A 17,195-nucleotide genomic window follows, 5' to 3' on the forward strand; every position below is an offset into this window, starting at 1 on the left:
CTGGGAGACTTTTATATAAAAATGTAAGTTTTTTGTTTCTTTTGAAAATGGTAAGCTCTGGGCTCCCATTCTCACAAGGCAAAATGAGCTACAGCTGCAGAGAGTTTCTTCCTTTTAGCTGTGCAGGAGTGCTCCAGTTTGCCACAGACCCCACCACTCCCTACTGTATCACACTCAGCCTTATTTTTTATTTTATTAATAACACAATTTGCCTGGCCCCTATGAACGCTGCCTACACATACAGAAGAATGTCAGGGGAAAAGAAGAGTATTGTGGGAGCTGGTTGGATTCCCTCTTTCAAAGTCCTCATTTTACTGAGGCCCAGTAGAGGGGAAAGGACTTGTCTGAGGTCACACAGTGAACTGAGTCACCATGGCTGAGCCAGGTCTCCTGCAGCCTAATTGAGTGCTCCCCCATGCCCAGAGTGGAACGTGCTGCAGCCCAGGGTTTGATCCACAAACTTGAATTCCGTTTTGCAAGAGTTCAAGCACAGCTATTCATTCTCCCCTTCCCCTCCTGCAATTTTAGTGGTGGATATCCCTGAAGGATTTTTTTAAAAGGTTTGTAGCTCCCGCTGCTTTTTCTGTGCATTTCTGAAGATGGATGCACACTGCATCTCCATAGCAACTTTCTGCCATAAAAACCAAGGCTCTTCTTAAATCTAGGAGCACGCCGATGAAAGCGTAAGAAAATGGTGAAATTCTTCATGAGGGGCAACTGTAATCATGGGGTCAGGGAGAACAGGCATTGGATGTTTATATGTTTAATAAACATATTGATGTTTATATGTTTAATAAACTATGTTTAATAAACAGACCCAGAATTAACTTCTGGCTCTGCCATTACCCAGCTGGGTAACCTTATGTAAATCACTTAACCTCTCTGAGACCCCAAATTCCTCCTTTCTCACCTGGGGGTAAGAATAGTGCCCCATAGGGTTATTAAGAGGGTGCAACTGGATAATATACCTACAGAAGCTTCCTTAGCACAGAACTTAGCCCATTTACAATTATGTTGAACAGTGGCCTCTAAAATTTACAGAACCACAGGAATGCTAAGCATTCTCACGTTTTCAAGGTGAGTTTGCCTTATATTTATTTCCTGAGGTTATTCACTAAAGTTGTGAGGTAGGCAGGAAAGCACATTATATCCATTTCATGGGTTAGGGGATAGGTTCAGCAAACACTCTAGTTGTGTGCTCTATTACCTTTACCTACCTTTTGCCATTATTATTATTATTATTATTAGGCTTGTTTATTGAGTAGATGAGTTTGGGAGGTCCTGGGTTAGGAATACCTTTGGGTAAAAAGAATCTGTATCTTGGTGTCCTCTTAATAACCGCATGTTCTAGTTTGTAGAAAATCTTGTCTGTTGAATCACTCACGTTGTCTTTTCTTTTTCTTAGAGATAGGATCTCACTCTCTTGCCCAGGTGGGAGGCTGGAGTGCAGTGGTGGGATCATAGCTCACTGCAGCCTCCAATTCCTGGGCTTACATGATCCTCCCACTTCAGCCTCTCTAATACCTGGGACTACAGGTGCACACCACTATGCCCAGCTAATTTTTAAATTTTTTGTCAAGACGGGATCTTGCTATGTTGCCCGGGCTGGTCTCAAACTCCTGGGCTCAACTGATCCTCCTGCCTTGGCCTCCCAATCCTTTGGGATTACAAGCATGAGCTAGTGTGCCTGGGTTTTATTTTCTGACTGGGTTAAAGAGGAGAGAGAGAGAGGAAGGAAGGGAGGAAGGGAGGGAGGGAGGGAGGGAGAAGGAGAGAGAAATGACTGTTATTGATTTAGAAGATAGAGTGAGGTGAGTCCATTTCCTTCTGGTGACATCTTGTTAAGCAGTTGCTTAGCACCCCCTCCTGTCCCCATTATGTAGTGTCCAGCCAAATGTCATTTCTCCTACAATCCCCAGATAACTGTTTTAATTAAATCTACGAAAACCATCCAACAGCATGTGGCTCTGACTTCCCTTCACTCCGAGAACCAACTAGAAAAAAAAATTCCCATCAGAGAAAAGACTGACAAAAATACTCCTCAACACAAGCTGGGACCTAGGACCCAAAGGGTTGCGTGGCGTGTGGTTGGTTACCTTTGGCGCTGTGACGAAATGCTCCCATTTCTGTCCCATGGACTTGTCCTTATTGATTTTTTTAATGGTGCTCTTGCTTCCACCCGGGTCCCTGAGTGAGAAACAGCTTAATGAGTTTTCCGTTTCCAGAGCCTCGGTTTATTACACGTTCTTTTAAGAAATGCAATAAATAGAGGAGGAATGGTAGCTGGGCTCTGTTAGGATTTCCGCCCCCACTCCTGTACTTGTGAAGAAATGGGAGGGATAGTTCTCCATAGCTGGCTCTTTTGAGTGAAATCGAGGTTTGGAGAGACTTTTGCTTACTGGGTGGAGGAGGGAGGTGGTATATATTTGCATGTTTTTTGCATCTATTTGTATTTTAGCCTTGGTCCTCTCATAGAATCCTGGGCAGGTCTGCAGTACTCCTAGGGTGTGAATTGAAAAGCATGTTCATTTCTGAATCTTTGCTTTTTCTGTTGCCCAAGGGGTCCACCATCAGAGACATTTCTGAGAGACACACAGAGAATATTACTGGGTGGGACTGAGGGTGGGGTTGATGGGGGTGGATTGCACAATGAAAATCACTGATTGGAGGTTGACTGGGCAAAAGTTCTCTACGACGCTATGTGCAACACCTTTCTGTGCCTTTTCGCTGTATCATCTCAATCACTATAACCCTGTGATGTAGTCATTGTCATCCCATTTTCAGATGAGAAAACAAACTAAGGGAGTTTAAGTCACTTACAGTGAAATGAATGAAGCGAAAGCTTCAGGGCTCCTCACTTGTGTGGGTTCCTCTTCCAGGATCCTGTACCTGATTTTGTATTGTAATTTTGTATTTTTTTTTTTCTTAAAGTGCCCTCTCCCCCGTTAAATAAGCTTCAGGCTGCACAAAACCCGGATCCTCCTCTCATGGGTTGGGAATTTTCTGGATAGGAGACTGAAGCCCAGTAAGTTCTGTTGGTGACACACCTGTAATCCCTTATCTGAAATCTGCGGGACCAGATGTGTTGCCAAATTAATAATTTTGGCATTTTGGAAAGGAAACATGCTGCATATTCTATATGTTAACATAATCCCTCTGAGGGTGCTAAGGGGACAGCATCCTGTAACCAAATACATGACTATTTCTGCAATGGAACGCACAGATATTTATACTGGGGGGAGAAATAAAGACCAGAAGTAGCTTCAAGTCAAATTTTGCTACCAACTTAGATTGGCTCCTGTCAGATTTTGCTGCCAAATGAGTTAGGAAAAACTGAGTTTTCAGAGCTTTTGGATTTTGGACTTGTGGCTATGGGGCAGTGGGGGGGGTGGGGGGATAAGACAGCGGGGAGTCTCAACGTGTGATCTCTCAACTACGTTTACATATCTATTGATCGACAGATTGGTCTATCCATCTCTCTGTCCATATATTTTTCCATCCATTCATCCATCCACCTATCTCTTTCTTTATCCCCTTTTTCTTTGCAGAAAGAATTTTATATCACAAGGATTCTTTTAATTATTTTTCTAGCTCTCGCCTAGCAGAGAGCAGGAACTTGAAATGAGAAGACGAGCTGGGCTCATGCCTGTAATCCCAGTACTTTGGGAGGCTGAGGCAGGCAGATCAGCTGAGGTGAGGAGTTCCAGACCAGCCTGGCCAACATGGTGAAACCCTGTCTCTACTAAAAACACACAAAAAATTAGCCGGGTATGGTGGCGCGTGCCTGTAATCTCAGCTGCTCTGGAGGCTAAGGCAGCAGAATCGCTTGAACCTGGGAGGCGGAGGTTCCAGTGAGCCGAGATCGCGCCATTGCACTCCAGTCTGGGGGACAAGAGTGAAACTCCATCTCAAAAAAAAAAAAAAAAAAAAAGAGGACAAACAGAACTGCTTTGGTTTGGGAGACACTGACAGGGGTCTAGGCTTGTTAGGGTGATGAGTGCCGGTGATTGTGGGTGGAAGGGAGGTGCTCAGATATAGAAGGTAAAAGCTGATCAGGATAAACCTAACTTAAGGCTGACTTCTCATGGCATGGAGATCTGAGTAGCAGAATCTGTCATGCGCGTCCGTGTGAACAGACCACCAAACAGGCTTTGTGTGAGCACCCCGCCTGGGTGCAGGCGGGCTGAGTCCGAAAAGAGAGTCAGCGAAGGGAGATAAGGGTGGGGCCGTTTTATAGGATTTGGATAGGTAAAGGAAAATTACAGTCAAAGGGGGGTTGTTGTCTGGTGGGCAGGAGTGGGGGTCACAAAGTGCTCAGTGGGGGAGCTTTTTGAGCCAGGATGAGCCAGGAAAAGGAATTTCACAAGATAATGTCGTCGCTTAAGGCAAGGACCGGCCATTTTCACTTCTTATGTGGTGGAATGTCATCAGTTAAGGCGGGGCAGGGCGTTTGCACTTCTTTTGTGATTCTTCAGTTACTTCAGGCCATCTGGGCATATACGTGCAAGTCACAGGGGATGCGATGGCTTGGCTTGGGCTCAGAGGCCTGACAGAATCAAAGGCTTTTCCCAGTTCAGGTAAGGAGTTGGGGGTGTCCTCTCTTCACCAGTGGGATTTTGCTGAAGATCAACCAGCCAATTGCCACCACACAAGAAATGCACACAGACCCAAAGTGGAAGTCGGGCTTGGGAGGTGGGGTGAGAATGGGCCTCTAAGCTCTTTGTAAGACTTTATGTTTGATTACACAATTAAAAAGCCCTCTGAATAATTAACAGTGAAGCTCATTTAAGTTGGTTCTGCCTGCCTCTCCCCCGAGTAATCAAATTAGGGGATATTTAAAATCCAGCCAGAGGAAGGAGCAATACTTCAGTCCTATAAACAATATTTAAACTAGCGGTGCTTTTGAAGTCTGATTTAAGGTTCACCCACTGGAGGCTTTAGCGTTTTTTTTTTTTTTTTTTTTTTTTTTTTCACTTTGGAGCATTTCTTTCAAGACCACAGGGCTTTTCGCATTTCCCTTTGCTAACGCAGCCCTGCTGAGCCTCCAGCCTTCTTCTTGAAGTTCAAAAGCACCCCCCTTTCCCCCTTTAAAATTAAATCTGGTCCTGGCAAAGCTTTCAAAATCTTAAATATTCAGGTCCAATCAGGAAGATGGAGGTTTTCCACTACTGCTGACTTCCAAGATGACCTGAAATCTATTGCGACTTCAAGCAGCAGGCTAAATGGGTTCAAAATGCAGCAAGATTCCCACAGACCTTAAAAAGCTCGGAGCCTTTGCTCTTGCAAACCCATTGATAAAGAAAAGGCCTGGTTAGACAGAATCAGTCTTTCTGATGTTTCATTTTCAGTAGCGAATAACCCAAAAAGGAAGATCGGTAGGGGAAGGAAGAGAAAAATAAAACCACCTAAGCCGCATCATCCATTGCATACCTTGTGGAGGAGGACAAAGCAGGTTGGTGGTCCTTCCCCTGGCCTGGTGGGGTAAGCGTTAGTGCCATCCACCAAATAGTTCCAGGCCTTCCCTGCTCTCTGAAGGCAAGGGTAAGCACTGTGACTTGCTTTGTTCAAAAATACATGAGTGAAAGTGACATGTGGGACTTTGAGTAGATGATTTAAGAGCTAGTCCTGAAGTCATCAGATTCCCTTTTCTGCCTCGTCGATGGTGGAAGCTTCTATCAGTGTGAGTCCCTGCGTGACTATAGAGACTAGAGCCTCCCTGTTGGACTTGAAAGGTGAGCCAAGGAACAAGCTTCTTTTGCCTTAAACTGCTGAGATTTGGGGGTTGTTCATTATGGCACCCTAACTTACGTAGCTCACCCATTTAATACCCTTGTGATTTACTGTCTGTGTGACCTCTGGCAAGTCTCTGAGTATCAGGACCAGAAAAGTGTTATCTTAGTGGTTAAGAGTGAATTTAGATTCACAATTTAGGTTGGACCAGCTGTTCGAGTCCTCTGTCTGCCCCGCTGCTTCCTACATGTGCGACTTGGTATAAGTAATGTAGCCTCTCTGAGCCTCACTATCCTCATCTGTAAAATGGGGGAATAATAGCAGCTGTGACAAAGGATTGCTGTGAAGATGAAAAGAAATGGGGCTTGTTAAGGGCTTCATGGGTGCTATGTACAGACAGCTGAATACAGTTCAGCTATTAACAACAATAACCTTCTCTTTTCAACCGAGATTTACTGTGGCTTAGAGGAGGAGCTGATGGTAGACAACAAGGTACCAGGGCAGATCCTTGGGGGAGATGTAGCTATAATTTTCAGACCATAATTTCCCCCTGCTGAAGCTTCTAAGGGATCCTATTTGCCAGAAATCAAGGGAATAGGGCATTGAGCACTGTCAAATCTCTTGTAACTGTATCCGCCAAGCACATTTTGTTCCAGGCAGCCACTTGAAGATGTCTATCCACAGTGGCAATTCAGAGCAATTTTCTCAAATACTTTGTGCTGTCTTTCTGAACTCCCATCTGGGGTAAAATGTGTGCTTCCCAGGGCGGAAAGCTGTAGGCTAGGTTAGGACATGCTCATGTGTCCATGACCGAGGGGAAGAGCTGCTGATTCTGCACCAGGGAGGGGGCAGCGGTCAAAGCTCTGGAACTTCCCGGACCAGGTGGCTCCATCCTAACTCTTGAGCGATGATCTGATCCTCCTGCCACATTCTCCCACTCCATAGAGATGTCCCCTGGAGTACCACAGTGGAGGAGCAATGTAATTAAATCAGTGCAAAGAGGAGAGCGGGGGAAATCAGAGACTTCACTCACATGTCACCTTCCGAGTGAGTCTTTCCTTGATGATCCAATTGAAAACTCCCCTGCCCATCACTGTCACATCACCCATCAATTGCTTCATGACACTTATTGCTATCTCAAAGTATCTCGATGATGGCATGTTCATCATCTGTTGCTTCCCTCACCCCTCTAGCATGGAAGCTCCTGAGGGCAGGGGTGTTATCTGTTTTCTTCACAGCAGTATTCCCACTAGTGCCTGGAAAAGGCAGGTTTGAGGAAAATGAGATTTTCTTGGTTGTGGGGGAGGAGTACTACAAGACAAGGGGAAACTAATTTAAATATAAACAATTTAAATTTTAAAAATGCTATTATGTGTGTTGCTCAGAACGATTGCGACGGTATTTCACGGAAGCAAAAGCTTGGAAAAGACTTAAAGGTCTTGGAATATGGGTTAACTATGTTTCAATACATTTGTTTGCTGATAAACTCCACAGCAGAGGTTCACATCCGGAGAGATGCTCCTTATATACTAAGGCAAACAGCAAAAGTTTAGTTTCAAAACAATATGTGCAAAACGGCACTTGAAATTATTTTATAAAAGAAAATTTCATTTTATATGTGATAACATCTCGGTAAGTTGAGTCCCTTTTGTATCCTGGGACCTCCCAGAAAGTACCACATTGTAATAAGATCTTCTTTTCTTGGAGGTGGGGCACCAGATTATTCTCTAAATTAATTAAAGACTTTAGGATTTAGCTACAGAGGAACAACCATTTCGGGGTGAAGTACCCATACTTTGCAGCAAGGTTACCTGGGTTCAAATCCTGCCTTACCTTTTGCTCGCTATGCAACTTGAGCAAATTAATTTTCCATGCCTCAATTTCCTTATTGGTAATTTGGAGTGAGGTTTAACTGAGATAATATACCTAGAGCAATGCTTGCCATAGGAAGCACTCAAGTGCCAGCCATTTTCATCATAAAACAGTAGATGGATTTTGATGTTTGTGTCATATTTGAAACCTCAAAGTGGGGCTGGTTGCCTTTTACTCATGTGTGTATTTCTAAAGGAAGGGTGGGTTTTCTGTGCCTGGACAGTCCAGCCCTTGAATGTCTGGCGTCTCTTAAGAGTCAGGATTGCAAGAGTCAGGATTATAAGAATCAGGATTGTAAGCATAGGGATTACACTCACTTGGTCTCCCCACTAAATAGTGGGCCCAGTGGTGTCTCTCTGGACAGCCTGAAGCAGTAAGACGTAGATAACTGAACTGCCCCTGTGGCACCAGGGGAGAGCACAGGACTCTGGAGACTCCAGCCTGTTGGAACAACTCCTTTGAGGTGTGTGCTCTACCTGCTGGAGGGTTAGTTGGTAACTCTTCACTCCCTTCTTTGGCCAGGGGTCTGGCCTGTTTCTTCCCCACCGCAACTAGGAAAGATGGCCACAGGGGTAGGGGAGGCAGCATTAGAGCTTGTCACATTTCCCCACACCTGATGTCTGTGCCTCTGTAAAGGTCTACTTGTTTCTAGGTAGGTCTTCTGGTTGGTTCTTGGAAAGTTGGTCTCCAATAAGAATAAAATCAATACAGGTTCACAACCACTTAACCAATTCCAATATCCAAAGAGTCTTTAAACCAAAACAATTTAAATAGCTTATTTGGTAGCAAAGCGTGACAAAAACTGATGGGAGGCTATTAGTGGCCTTTTTTTTTTGACCTTTGTTATGCACTTAAGATAAATATTCACTTATTTGTTTTCTGCAGAAATATTGTGTTTGATGACAGGTCCCTCTGGGAGTGTGATGTTCTATTTGGGACATGTCTCAATATTCTTTTTTAAAATGCAAAACAAAAACAATAAAAACCCCTCAGAATTCTGAAATGCATTTGGCCCTAAGGGTTTGAATAAATACTTCTGGGCATTCATGAAAAAAAATCAGATCCTACTTTGCTTAAAAAGAGGCTTATATCTCTTAGAGAAACATAATTGGCACATTCATTATTGAAGGCTTGGTTTCAATTTCTGTTGTGGACCCGATCATCTTGTCAATTGAAATAAACTCTCTTGTTAGCAGTGGAATTAACAAGGATGCTGAGAAGTGATAATGATAATGTGTTTAAATTGCCACATGATGAAATTGGGAAGTTGAGGAGTTTTTTTTTTCTCAATAAAGCAGAGACTCAGATGCAACTCATAATGACATCCTAAAATCTGTCATCCGTCCATTCACCCAAACATCCACCAATCCATCCAAATATGAGATCATCCTGCAACTAACAAAGATCGTTCTTCTGCTTGCAGCACAGTAACTGCCAGTTAGTGAAATTCTGCTGCCTGTAGAAAGCCCTTGTTGAGATATCGAACCACCCCAACTTTCTTGCTATAAAATCTGTAAGGGGGAGGAATTGGGTCTGCAGCTGTCATTATGCCTAATCAAAATGGAGCCTCTGGGATCTACAGGTCCCCAAGGATGGATATTCCCTTTTGGAAAATGCATGGTGGGAGTCAGGCTCAGGGTTTAAGTGTCAAAATGCTTTAGTAACAGGAGATACTGGTTGCTTGATGATGGAGACTCAGAAAAACACAATCAGGAGAACTGGAGATTTGGTATTACCTTCTTGGGCTCATTACCTGGGTTGTTTATCTTTGCAACTAGGTTTTGGGTGGCATTGTGTAGCCTTTTTCCCCTGTCTGTTTGCATAATTTTCTGTTCACCTAGTGAACATAGATCTCACCTGTTGGTAAAATTCTGCTCAGAAGTTCCTTTCTTTCCTAGCCTTCAGTCTCAATGGTACTGATAATCATACACTTAACTTCTCTTTAAAATAAGGATTTTTACCTTTTATAGCTCTTACTTAATGAACATTCATTGTGTTCCCAGATATTAGGCTAAATGCTCTATGGACTTGATTTTGCTTAATTCTTACAATAACTCTTCTGAGGCAGGAACCCATTTGACAGATGAAGAAACAGAGGGCCAGAGATGTCAAGTGACTTGCCCAAGGTCACACAGCTATTAAGTGGCAGAGCTTTGACTCATCTGGGTTCATCTGATGCTAAACCCTTTCCTCTTTATCACTCTAATCCCTCTGGGTTTAAAAAATGCACTTGAAGATTTGGGGAAGTTTACACTGCTGCATAAGGGTGAAACGTCATAAATGGGGATTAAATGTTGAAGAGAAGAGCTCTTTCTGCTTTCTTATAACTAAAAAGGTGTTTTCTTATACTTTATAGGGAACTTAAACTGCCCCCCAGATTCATAATTTTTAAAAATGAATCCCAAACAGGATGTGCTGGAGCTAGCTCATACTGGCTCACAAGAACGGATTCTGTGCATCTCTTCCCAACTCCAAGTTCAGTGACATTATGTTGGGAAGATTGAAATCAGCCACGGTGGGAGTATTTACACCGTGGAAATTGGCATTGTCACAAATCGTGGTTCTTCACTTCCTAGAGAACTGGTTGTTAAAACATTTACCAGCATTGTCATTGACCCTAAACTGAAATGCCCACCAGGAAGAAATGGTCGACTAGAAAAAAACAAACCCCAACAAATACTGTGACTTCCTATGTGAATCTTCCTGGACTGCATTTTTTACCTCAGGTGGCTAGGTCTGGTTCAGGTGTGATTTTATAGAGCTGGGCATCCTCGGAGCACTGATAGAATTCCGCCACTGCAAGTCGTGGTAGAACATCTGCTACTCTCAATGTGACCACTGTGTCTTTTTACTGCAGTTAACAATTTTTGGTCACGTTCTGAGCACATTTCTAAAACCAACCAAAAGAAAGGGACATGGCCCCTTTTCTCTGTTCCATCCAAATTCTACATGATGTTCTTTTCTCAGTTTTGGAGAAAGGGTCACCACATGTAGGAGGCAAAATGTGGCTGTTGGTGGTGTGCTCAGGGAGACGGAATGCTGTCAGGAACCCACTGGCTCAGAGGCCTTATTCTTTTTTTTTTTTTTTTTTTTTTTTTTTTTGAGACGGAGTCTTGCTCTGTCACCCAGGCTGGAGTGCAGTGGCCGGATCTCAGCTCACTGCAAGCTCCGCCTCCCGGGTTTACGCCATTCTCCTGCCTCAGCCTCCCGAGTAGCTGGGACTACAGGCGCCCGCCACCTCGCCCAGCTATTTTTTTTTTGTATTTTTTAGTAGAGACGGGGTTTCACCGTGTTAGCCGGGATCGTCTCTCGATCTCCTGACCTCGTGATCCGCCCGTCTCGGCCTCCCAAAGTGCTGGGATTACAGGCTTGAGCCACCGCGCCCGGCCAGAGGCCTTATTCTTAGAATGTAAGCCATCAACCAAGGAAAAAGAAGAAAAAGACACTGCTTTTACCTAGTGATTCTCATTCCCGGAATCCAGCTAATAGAAATATTTGCAACTGGGCATAAAAGATATGTGTAAGGGGCCAGGTGCAGTGGCTCACGCCTGTAATCCCAGCACTTTGGGAGGCCGAGGCGGGTGGATCACGAGGTCAGAAGTTCGAGACCAGCTTGGCCAACATGGTGAAACCCTGTCTCCACTAAAAATACAAAAAATTAGCTGGGCGTGGTGGCGGGCGCCTGTAGTCCCAGCCAGTCAGGAGGCTGAGGCAGAAGAATGGCATGAACCTGGGAGGCGGAGGTTGCAGTGAGCTCAGATCGCGCCACTGCACTCCAGCCTGGGCGACAGAGCGAGACTCCATCTCAAAAAAAACAAAAACAAAACAAAAACAAAAACAGAGCAAAAACGAAGCAAAGCAAAAACAGAAAACAAAACAAGATATGTGTAAGGATATTCCACGCAGTACTACCTGAAATGTCAAAAATTTGTAAATGACCTCAGTGTCTGTTAATAAAGAAATGGTGTATACTCCATCCATACAATAGAATATTCTGCTGCTGTTGAAAGAATGTGTAAACCTGTGTATACCATCATGAAAAGATGCCCATGAGTCATTGTAAAAGGAGGAAAATCATGTAGAGAACAATATGCAGATATGATCCTATTTCTGTTAAAAAATGTAACTGTATATGTTTATAAAAGGAAGGCATTAGAAAGATTTGGAAGGATAGATCATAGACTTTTAAAAGGAGTTTTTTTTTTTTTTAAAGGGGATTTTAGGGAGGGAATAAAGGTTTTCATATTTTATATACTTATACATTTTTTGAAAGATTTCTATAAGCATAAATTGTGTTCACTTATTACTTGAGCAGTTTTATTTTAGAGAAAACTAAATAGCCTCTAATCCCAGCTACTTGGGATGCTGAGGCAGGAGGATTGCTTGAGGCCATGAGCTAGACACCAGCCTGGGCAGCATAGCAAGACACCATCTCTGAAAAGCTTAAAAAACAATTAGCCAGGTATGGTGGCAGGTGCGGCCGCATTCACCTGTAGTACTAGCTATCTGGGAGGCTGAGGCAGGAGGATTGCTTGAGCACAGGAGTTCAAGGCTGTGGTGAGCTATGACTGTGCAACTGCGCTCTAGCCTGGGCAACAGAGCAAGACCCTCATCTCTTAAAAAAAAAAAAAAAAAGGCATGAAAAATGTTTTAAGGCTGTGGTTTTCAAAGAAATTCTGGAAGCCACAAAGACATTTTGGAAATAACTAGAGGCTGGGTGCGGTGGCTCTCGCCTGTAATCCCAGCACTTTGGGAGGCCCAGGCTGGTGGATCACGAGGTCAGGAGATCGAGACCATGGTGAAACCCCATCTCTACTAAAAATACAAAAAAATTAGCTGAGCGTGTTGGCGGGCGCCTGTAGTCCCAGCTGCTCCGGAGGCTGAGGCAAGAGAATGGCGTGAACCGGGAGGTGGAGCTTGCAGTGAGCCGAGATCGCACCACTGCACTCCAGCCTGGGCAACAGAGCAAGACTCTGTCTCAAAAAAAAAAAAAAAGGGAAATAACTAGGGTGCCATGGTGGAGACAGAAGTAAGTTGGAGGGGTCCCAGGTCTCCCAGGCTCCCAAACCTTTTGCTTCATGAAGAAGTTCCACTTAGAAAAGTCTCTTTTACATTATAGGGGCTTCTATCTTTAAAAAATGAGTGTCTGGTGCTTAAAAAAATAAAGCCTGTCAACCGCTTGTATCAAAAGAGACTATAGTTTTAAAATTATCCCAACTGAAAACACTGAATTGATTGGAGTTACTGATCTACCAACGGATGCTTGATTTATATTGCTGGTTGCATTTGAGGTTAGTTTCTCTGGGTCCTGGTGTAAAAGATGACTTGGGGGTGGAGGAGATCTAGGGGATGGGTAATAAATGTCTTCAAGAGGAAAGAGTTAATTAAGACTTAGTTTGGCCAGGCACAGTGGCTCACGCCTGTAATCCCAATACTTTGGGAGGCTGTGTGGGGGTGGATCACGAGGTCAAGAGATTGAGACCATCCTGGCCAACCTGGTGAAATCCCGTCTCTACTAAAAATACAAAAATTACCTGGGCATGGTGGCGCACACCTGTAGTCCCAGCTACTTGGGAGGCTGAGGTAGGAGAATCGCTTGAACCTGGGAGATGGAGGTTGCAGTGAACCAAGATTGCGTCACTGCACTCTGGCCTGGCAACAGAGTGAGACTCCATAAAAAAAAAAAAAAAAAAAAAGACTCAGGTTTTGGGAAGAGGAAGACTGGATCCGCCTGGGAGGCAGGACTATGAGTGGGCATGGGTTAGCACCGGGAGTGGGGAACTATTTTATTTAACTCAGCCTGTTATTTTCACAGGGAAAATCTGATTCTTCAAGTCAGGGTTCTTTACTTTTGTTTGTCCCCTTCTTGCGAACAACCTGACTCTCCTTAAAGAACCAATGCCTTTACATGCCTGTCTGTTCTTTGTTCTGCCCTGTGTGTACAATGCTGTTCCTGCAACAGTGGCCTCCAAGCTTTTGCATGAGCTCTCTCCTCTGGTGGGGACACCTAACGCTTCTCTTGACCTAGACAACATGTCCTGGAGCTTCTGCCTGTACAAACCGAGTAGCTCCAGGGAAATGAATACCAAATATTCCCTTGGATCCAAGTGGAGAAGTAGCCACCAATGTAAATTAAACAACAAAAAGACCAAAGCAAAACAAAAGACAACCTTGAAAGAAAGGATAAAAATAAAAACAAAAAGAAAAGAAAGATTAAAAGGGAGGGAAAGGAGGAGGAAAAGGAAGAAGACTAAGAATAGTGTTAGGGAGACACAGTCCAAGAAGAGAGTTGGAGAGCAGTCGAGCTGTGGATCCAGTGATGTGCTTCCAGAGCCTGCCAATTTCTGTGGTGTAAATACTCCCATGTGGCTGGCTGATTTCAGGCTACCCGTGTGATGTCACTGAATGTGGAGTTGGGAAGAGACGTGGGAAGGAGATGCACACAGCGGGCTCCCACGAATCTGCAGACGCTGTCTCTAGTTCTCCCCGGTTCAGATCCCACAGAGCACATAGAAGAGCTCCTAAAACAGCCTACCCACCAAAACAGCAAAGGGAGTGGAAGAACATACAGGAATCTCTTCCCCACCGCCCAGCCTACTGCTAGTCTAAGACAAGGTGAAGGGCTGAGGCGTACTTTGGGTTCCAACAGGTGATCACAGGCTTCATGGTGTGGTGGGTGTGGTCGATAGTCAGGGCCTCCAGAAGCCAGTGGAGAGCACAGAGCTGGCGGAAGAGGGGCTCACTGCAAAGACAGAGAGAGGGAACACAGTGGGATCCTGTTAGAACAACATTCTTCGCAAAAATAGCCATCAAAATAGTAGCGGTACTTGCTCCCAGTGAGGGAGTGGGCACCATGCTCCAGGCATGCGTAAGTATTTTGCATGTATCATCTCATTTGGCCTTTGCAATGGGCCCATGAGATATTCTTTAGCCCATTTTACAGATGAGGAATCAGAGGCTCACAGGACTTGAGGAAGTTGTGCCAGGTCACCAGGCCAGTAGGTGATAGCCCATTTGGAATGAGATTATCCAATGCCAGTTACCGAGAATTTGTGTATATAGCAGGGAGAGAAACAAGGAAGGGTCCCCCAGCTGGAAGTCTTGACTCAGGTAAATGAGAGGCTTCAAGGGAATCAGCATCCTATGTATGTCCAATTGTTAATCTGATAAAAGTACAATAAATAAAAAGAGTGTGTAAAAAGTCTGGAAACAGCGTAACAGGGAAACTAGTGTGTTAATTGTTCTTTCCCCCCTAGATTAAAAATTGGATGCATTGCTTTACATTTATGAGTCCTTTGCCTGAAAATGTAGTTGGGTTTTGAAGAAAAACACATAGAGCGTATCACTTGCAAATGTTCACTAAAACACTGTTTACAAATATGTCTCAGGCTGGGAATGATGGCGCATGTGTGTGATCCCAGCTCTTTGGGAGGCTGAGGCGGATGGGTTGCTTGAGCTCAGGAGTTTGAGACCAGCGTACAAAAATACAAAAATGAGCTGGGTGTGGTGGCATGCACCTGTGATCCCTGCTACTCGGGAGGCTGACGTAAGAGGACGCTGACCGCCAGGGCGGTCAAGGTGGTAGTGAGCCTGCCTGCCAGCCTGGGTGACAGAGTGAGACTGTCTTAAACAACCACCACCACATATGTTTCACCTACATTTTCTGATTTTTTGGACACTTTGTATTAAACACCTACAAGGAGGCAGGTATTGACAGGGACATTTTATACACATTATTTAATTCTTCCAACAATCTGCTGGAGTATGAATTATTATGCACATTTTAGAGAAGCAGAAAGTGAGGTTCAGAGGGCTGCAATCACTTTGCTCAAGGTCACAGAGCGTGTTGGTGACTGAGATGGTTCTCAGTATCTCATTTAAAGCTCACAATGAGCCCGGGTGCGGTGGCTCACACCTGTAATCCCAGCACTTTGGGAAGCTGAGGTGGGCAGATTACTAGGTCAGGAGTTGAAGACCAGCCTGGCCAACATGGTGAAACCCCATCTCTACTAAAAATACAAAAATTAGCTGGGCGTGGTGGCGGGTGCCTGTAATCCCAGCTGCTCGGGAGGGTAAGGCAGGAGAATTGCTTGAGCCTGGGAGGCGGAGGTGGCAGTGAGCTGAAATCACACCACTGCACTCCAGCCTGGGTGACGGAGCAAGACTTCATCTTGGAAAAAAAAATAAAAGCTCACAACAACCCTATAGGTAATATACCTCCCCTACCTCCTCTTTACAATGGGGGATGGGAGGCTCAGAGAGGGGCAATGAGTGACTTGAGGTCACACTGCTAGGATTAGTGAGAATTTGAACCAGTGTCAGTTTGACTCCATGTCTGTGCTCTCACGGGCCTGGGCTCTGAGGAGGTGCTGATGAAGCCGATGCAGTGGGCACCCCGAGAGCGAGGTCAGGAGAGGGTTAACCTGCTGCCTGCCTTTTTCCTGGAAACAAGGTGGAGTCCTGGCCAGCCACCCCTCTCCCCACAAGATTTCTCCTCTTGCGCTAATGGGCCAGATGCCTCCATTAAGAACCTGTGTAATTGCTCTTCTCTGAAACTGCATCCTGCCCTCATCAGCACTCCCCAGGGTTCCTAGGCCTGGTGTTTTCAGGGGCAGGAAGGTATCTCTGCTGTCTGTTTCCAGGAAGGCACCACTTCAGAAGGTGATACCCAATCCCCGGGCTCAAGCGTGGAACTGGCCCAAGGTTATCCCGGCTAATCCTCTGAGAGGCAGGCATTTTGCTCAGCTTGAAGCAGGCAGCCCTGCCCTTCCCCACCCCCTCACCTCTGTGTACTAGGGTGACTGTATCCACCAGGTCTTTGGAAAACTACGGTGAGAAACTCTCTTTCCTTTCTTCCCTGGAGTCTTTTCCTTCCACAGATGATTTACTAAGCGCCTACTATTCCTTTACTTCTAATTTAAAGGACTTGTAAGCCCATAGTCTTTTCCATTTTTTTATTAAATAAAACTTTTTTTAAGAGACAGGCTCTCATTCTATCCCCAGACCGCAGCCTCCAACTCCTGGGCTCAAGTGATCCTCCTGCCTCAGTTTCCAGAGTAGCTGGGACTGCAGACACACGTCACCATGCCCAGCTAATTTTTAATTTTTTTTGGAAAAAATGGGGTCTTCCTATGTTGCCCAGGCTTGTGTCAAACTCCTGGCCTCTAGCGATCCTCCTGCCTTTGCCTCCCAAAGCTCTGGGATTATGGGTATGAGCTATTGCACCTGACCCCTTTTCAATTATTGTCTCTTTCTTCTCTCTTAACACCTTTTTGGGCCCCACAGGTGACAGCATTTTGGTAGGTCTGGGCACATAGGACCTATCCAGCATTTAGCAATGGCAGCAGCTAGCTGTGCCACATGACTGGCAGTGGGCCATGAGCACCTCACTATACCCTCCCCATAACACTAGGAGGTTGCGAGAGGCTGGGACAGAGGCCTATGGGTTCTTCTGTTTTGCAACTTGGAGCCCCTGCAGACCTGGGCTTTGGGATATGTGGGGTGGGGAGGGAAATAAACAAAGGAAGTTAATTGGTGAGATGGGGTCTACTTGGTCACAAGGTGGTGGAGGGGATGTGGGACATATGAGCATC

At 45.0% G+C, this 17,195-nt stretch overlaps 2 protein-coding genes across 26 annotated transcripts in view; one reads left to right on the plus strand and one right to left on the minus strand.

The window, feature by feature from the left end:
- LOC105494914 (aspartate and glycine-rich protein-like) overlaps positions 1–17,195 on the plus strand; it is a 266,293-nt gene that overhangs the window by 123,972 nt on the left and 125,126 nt on the right. The window lies entirely within an intron of this gene.
- The window catches only part of LOC105494943 (coiled-coil domain containing 60), a 205,267-nt gene that overhangs the window by 42,269 nt on the left and 145,803 nt on the right, over positions 1–17,195 (minus strand). For all 5 annotated transcript variants that reach the window (XM_071070981.1, XM_071070982.1, XM_011764013.2 and 2 more), the window contains 2 exons: positions 14,237–14,344; positions 2,097–2,187 (listed from right to left, as the gene is read on the minus strand). In XM_071070981.1, the coding sequence (XP_070927082.1) occupies positions 2,097–2,187; positions 14,237–14,344 (199 nt within the window). The remainder of the gene's footprint in view (positions 1–2,096; positions 2,188–14,236; positions 14,345–17,195) is intronic.

This window comes from Macaca nemestrina, chromosome 10 (genome assembly GCF_043159975.1).
Source record: "Macaca nemestrina isolate mMacNem1 chromosome 10, mMacNem.hap1, whole genome shotgun sequence".
Lineage (NCBI taxonomy): Eukaryota > Metazoa > Chordata > Mammalia > Primates > Cercopithecidae > Macaca > Macaca nemestrina.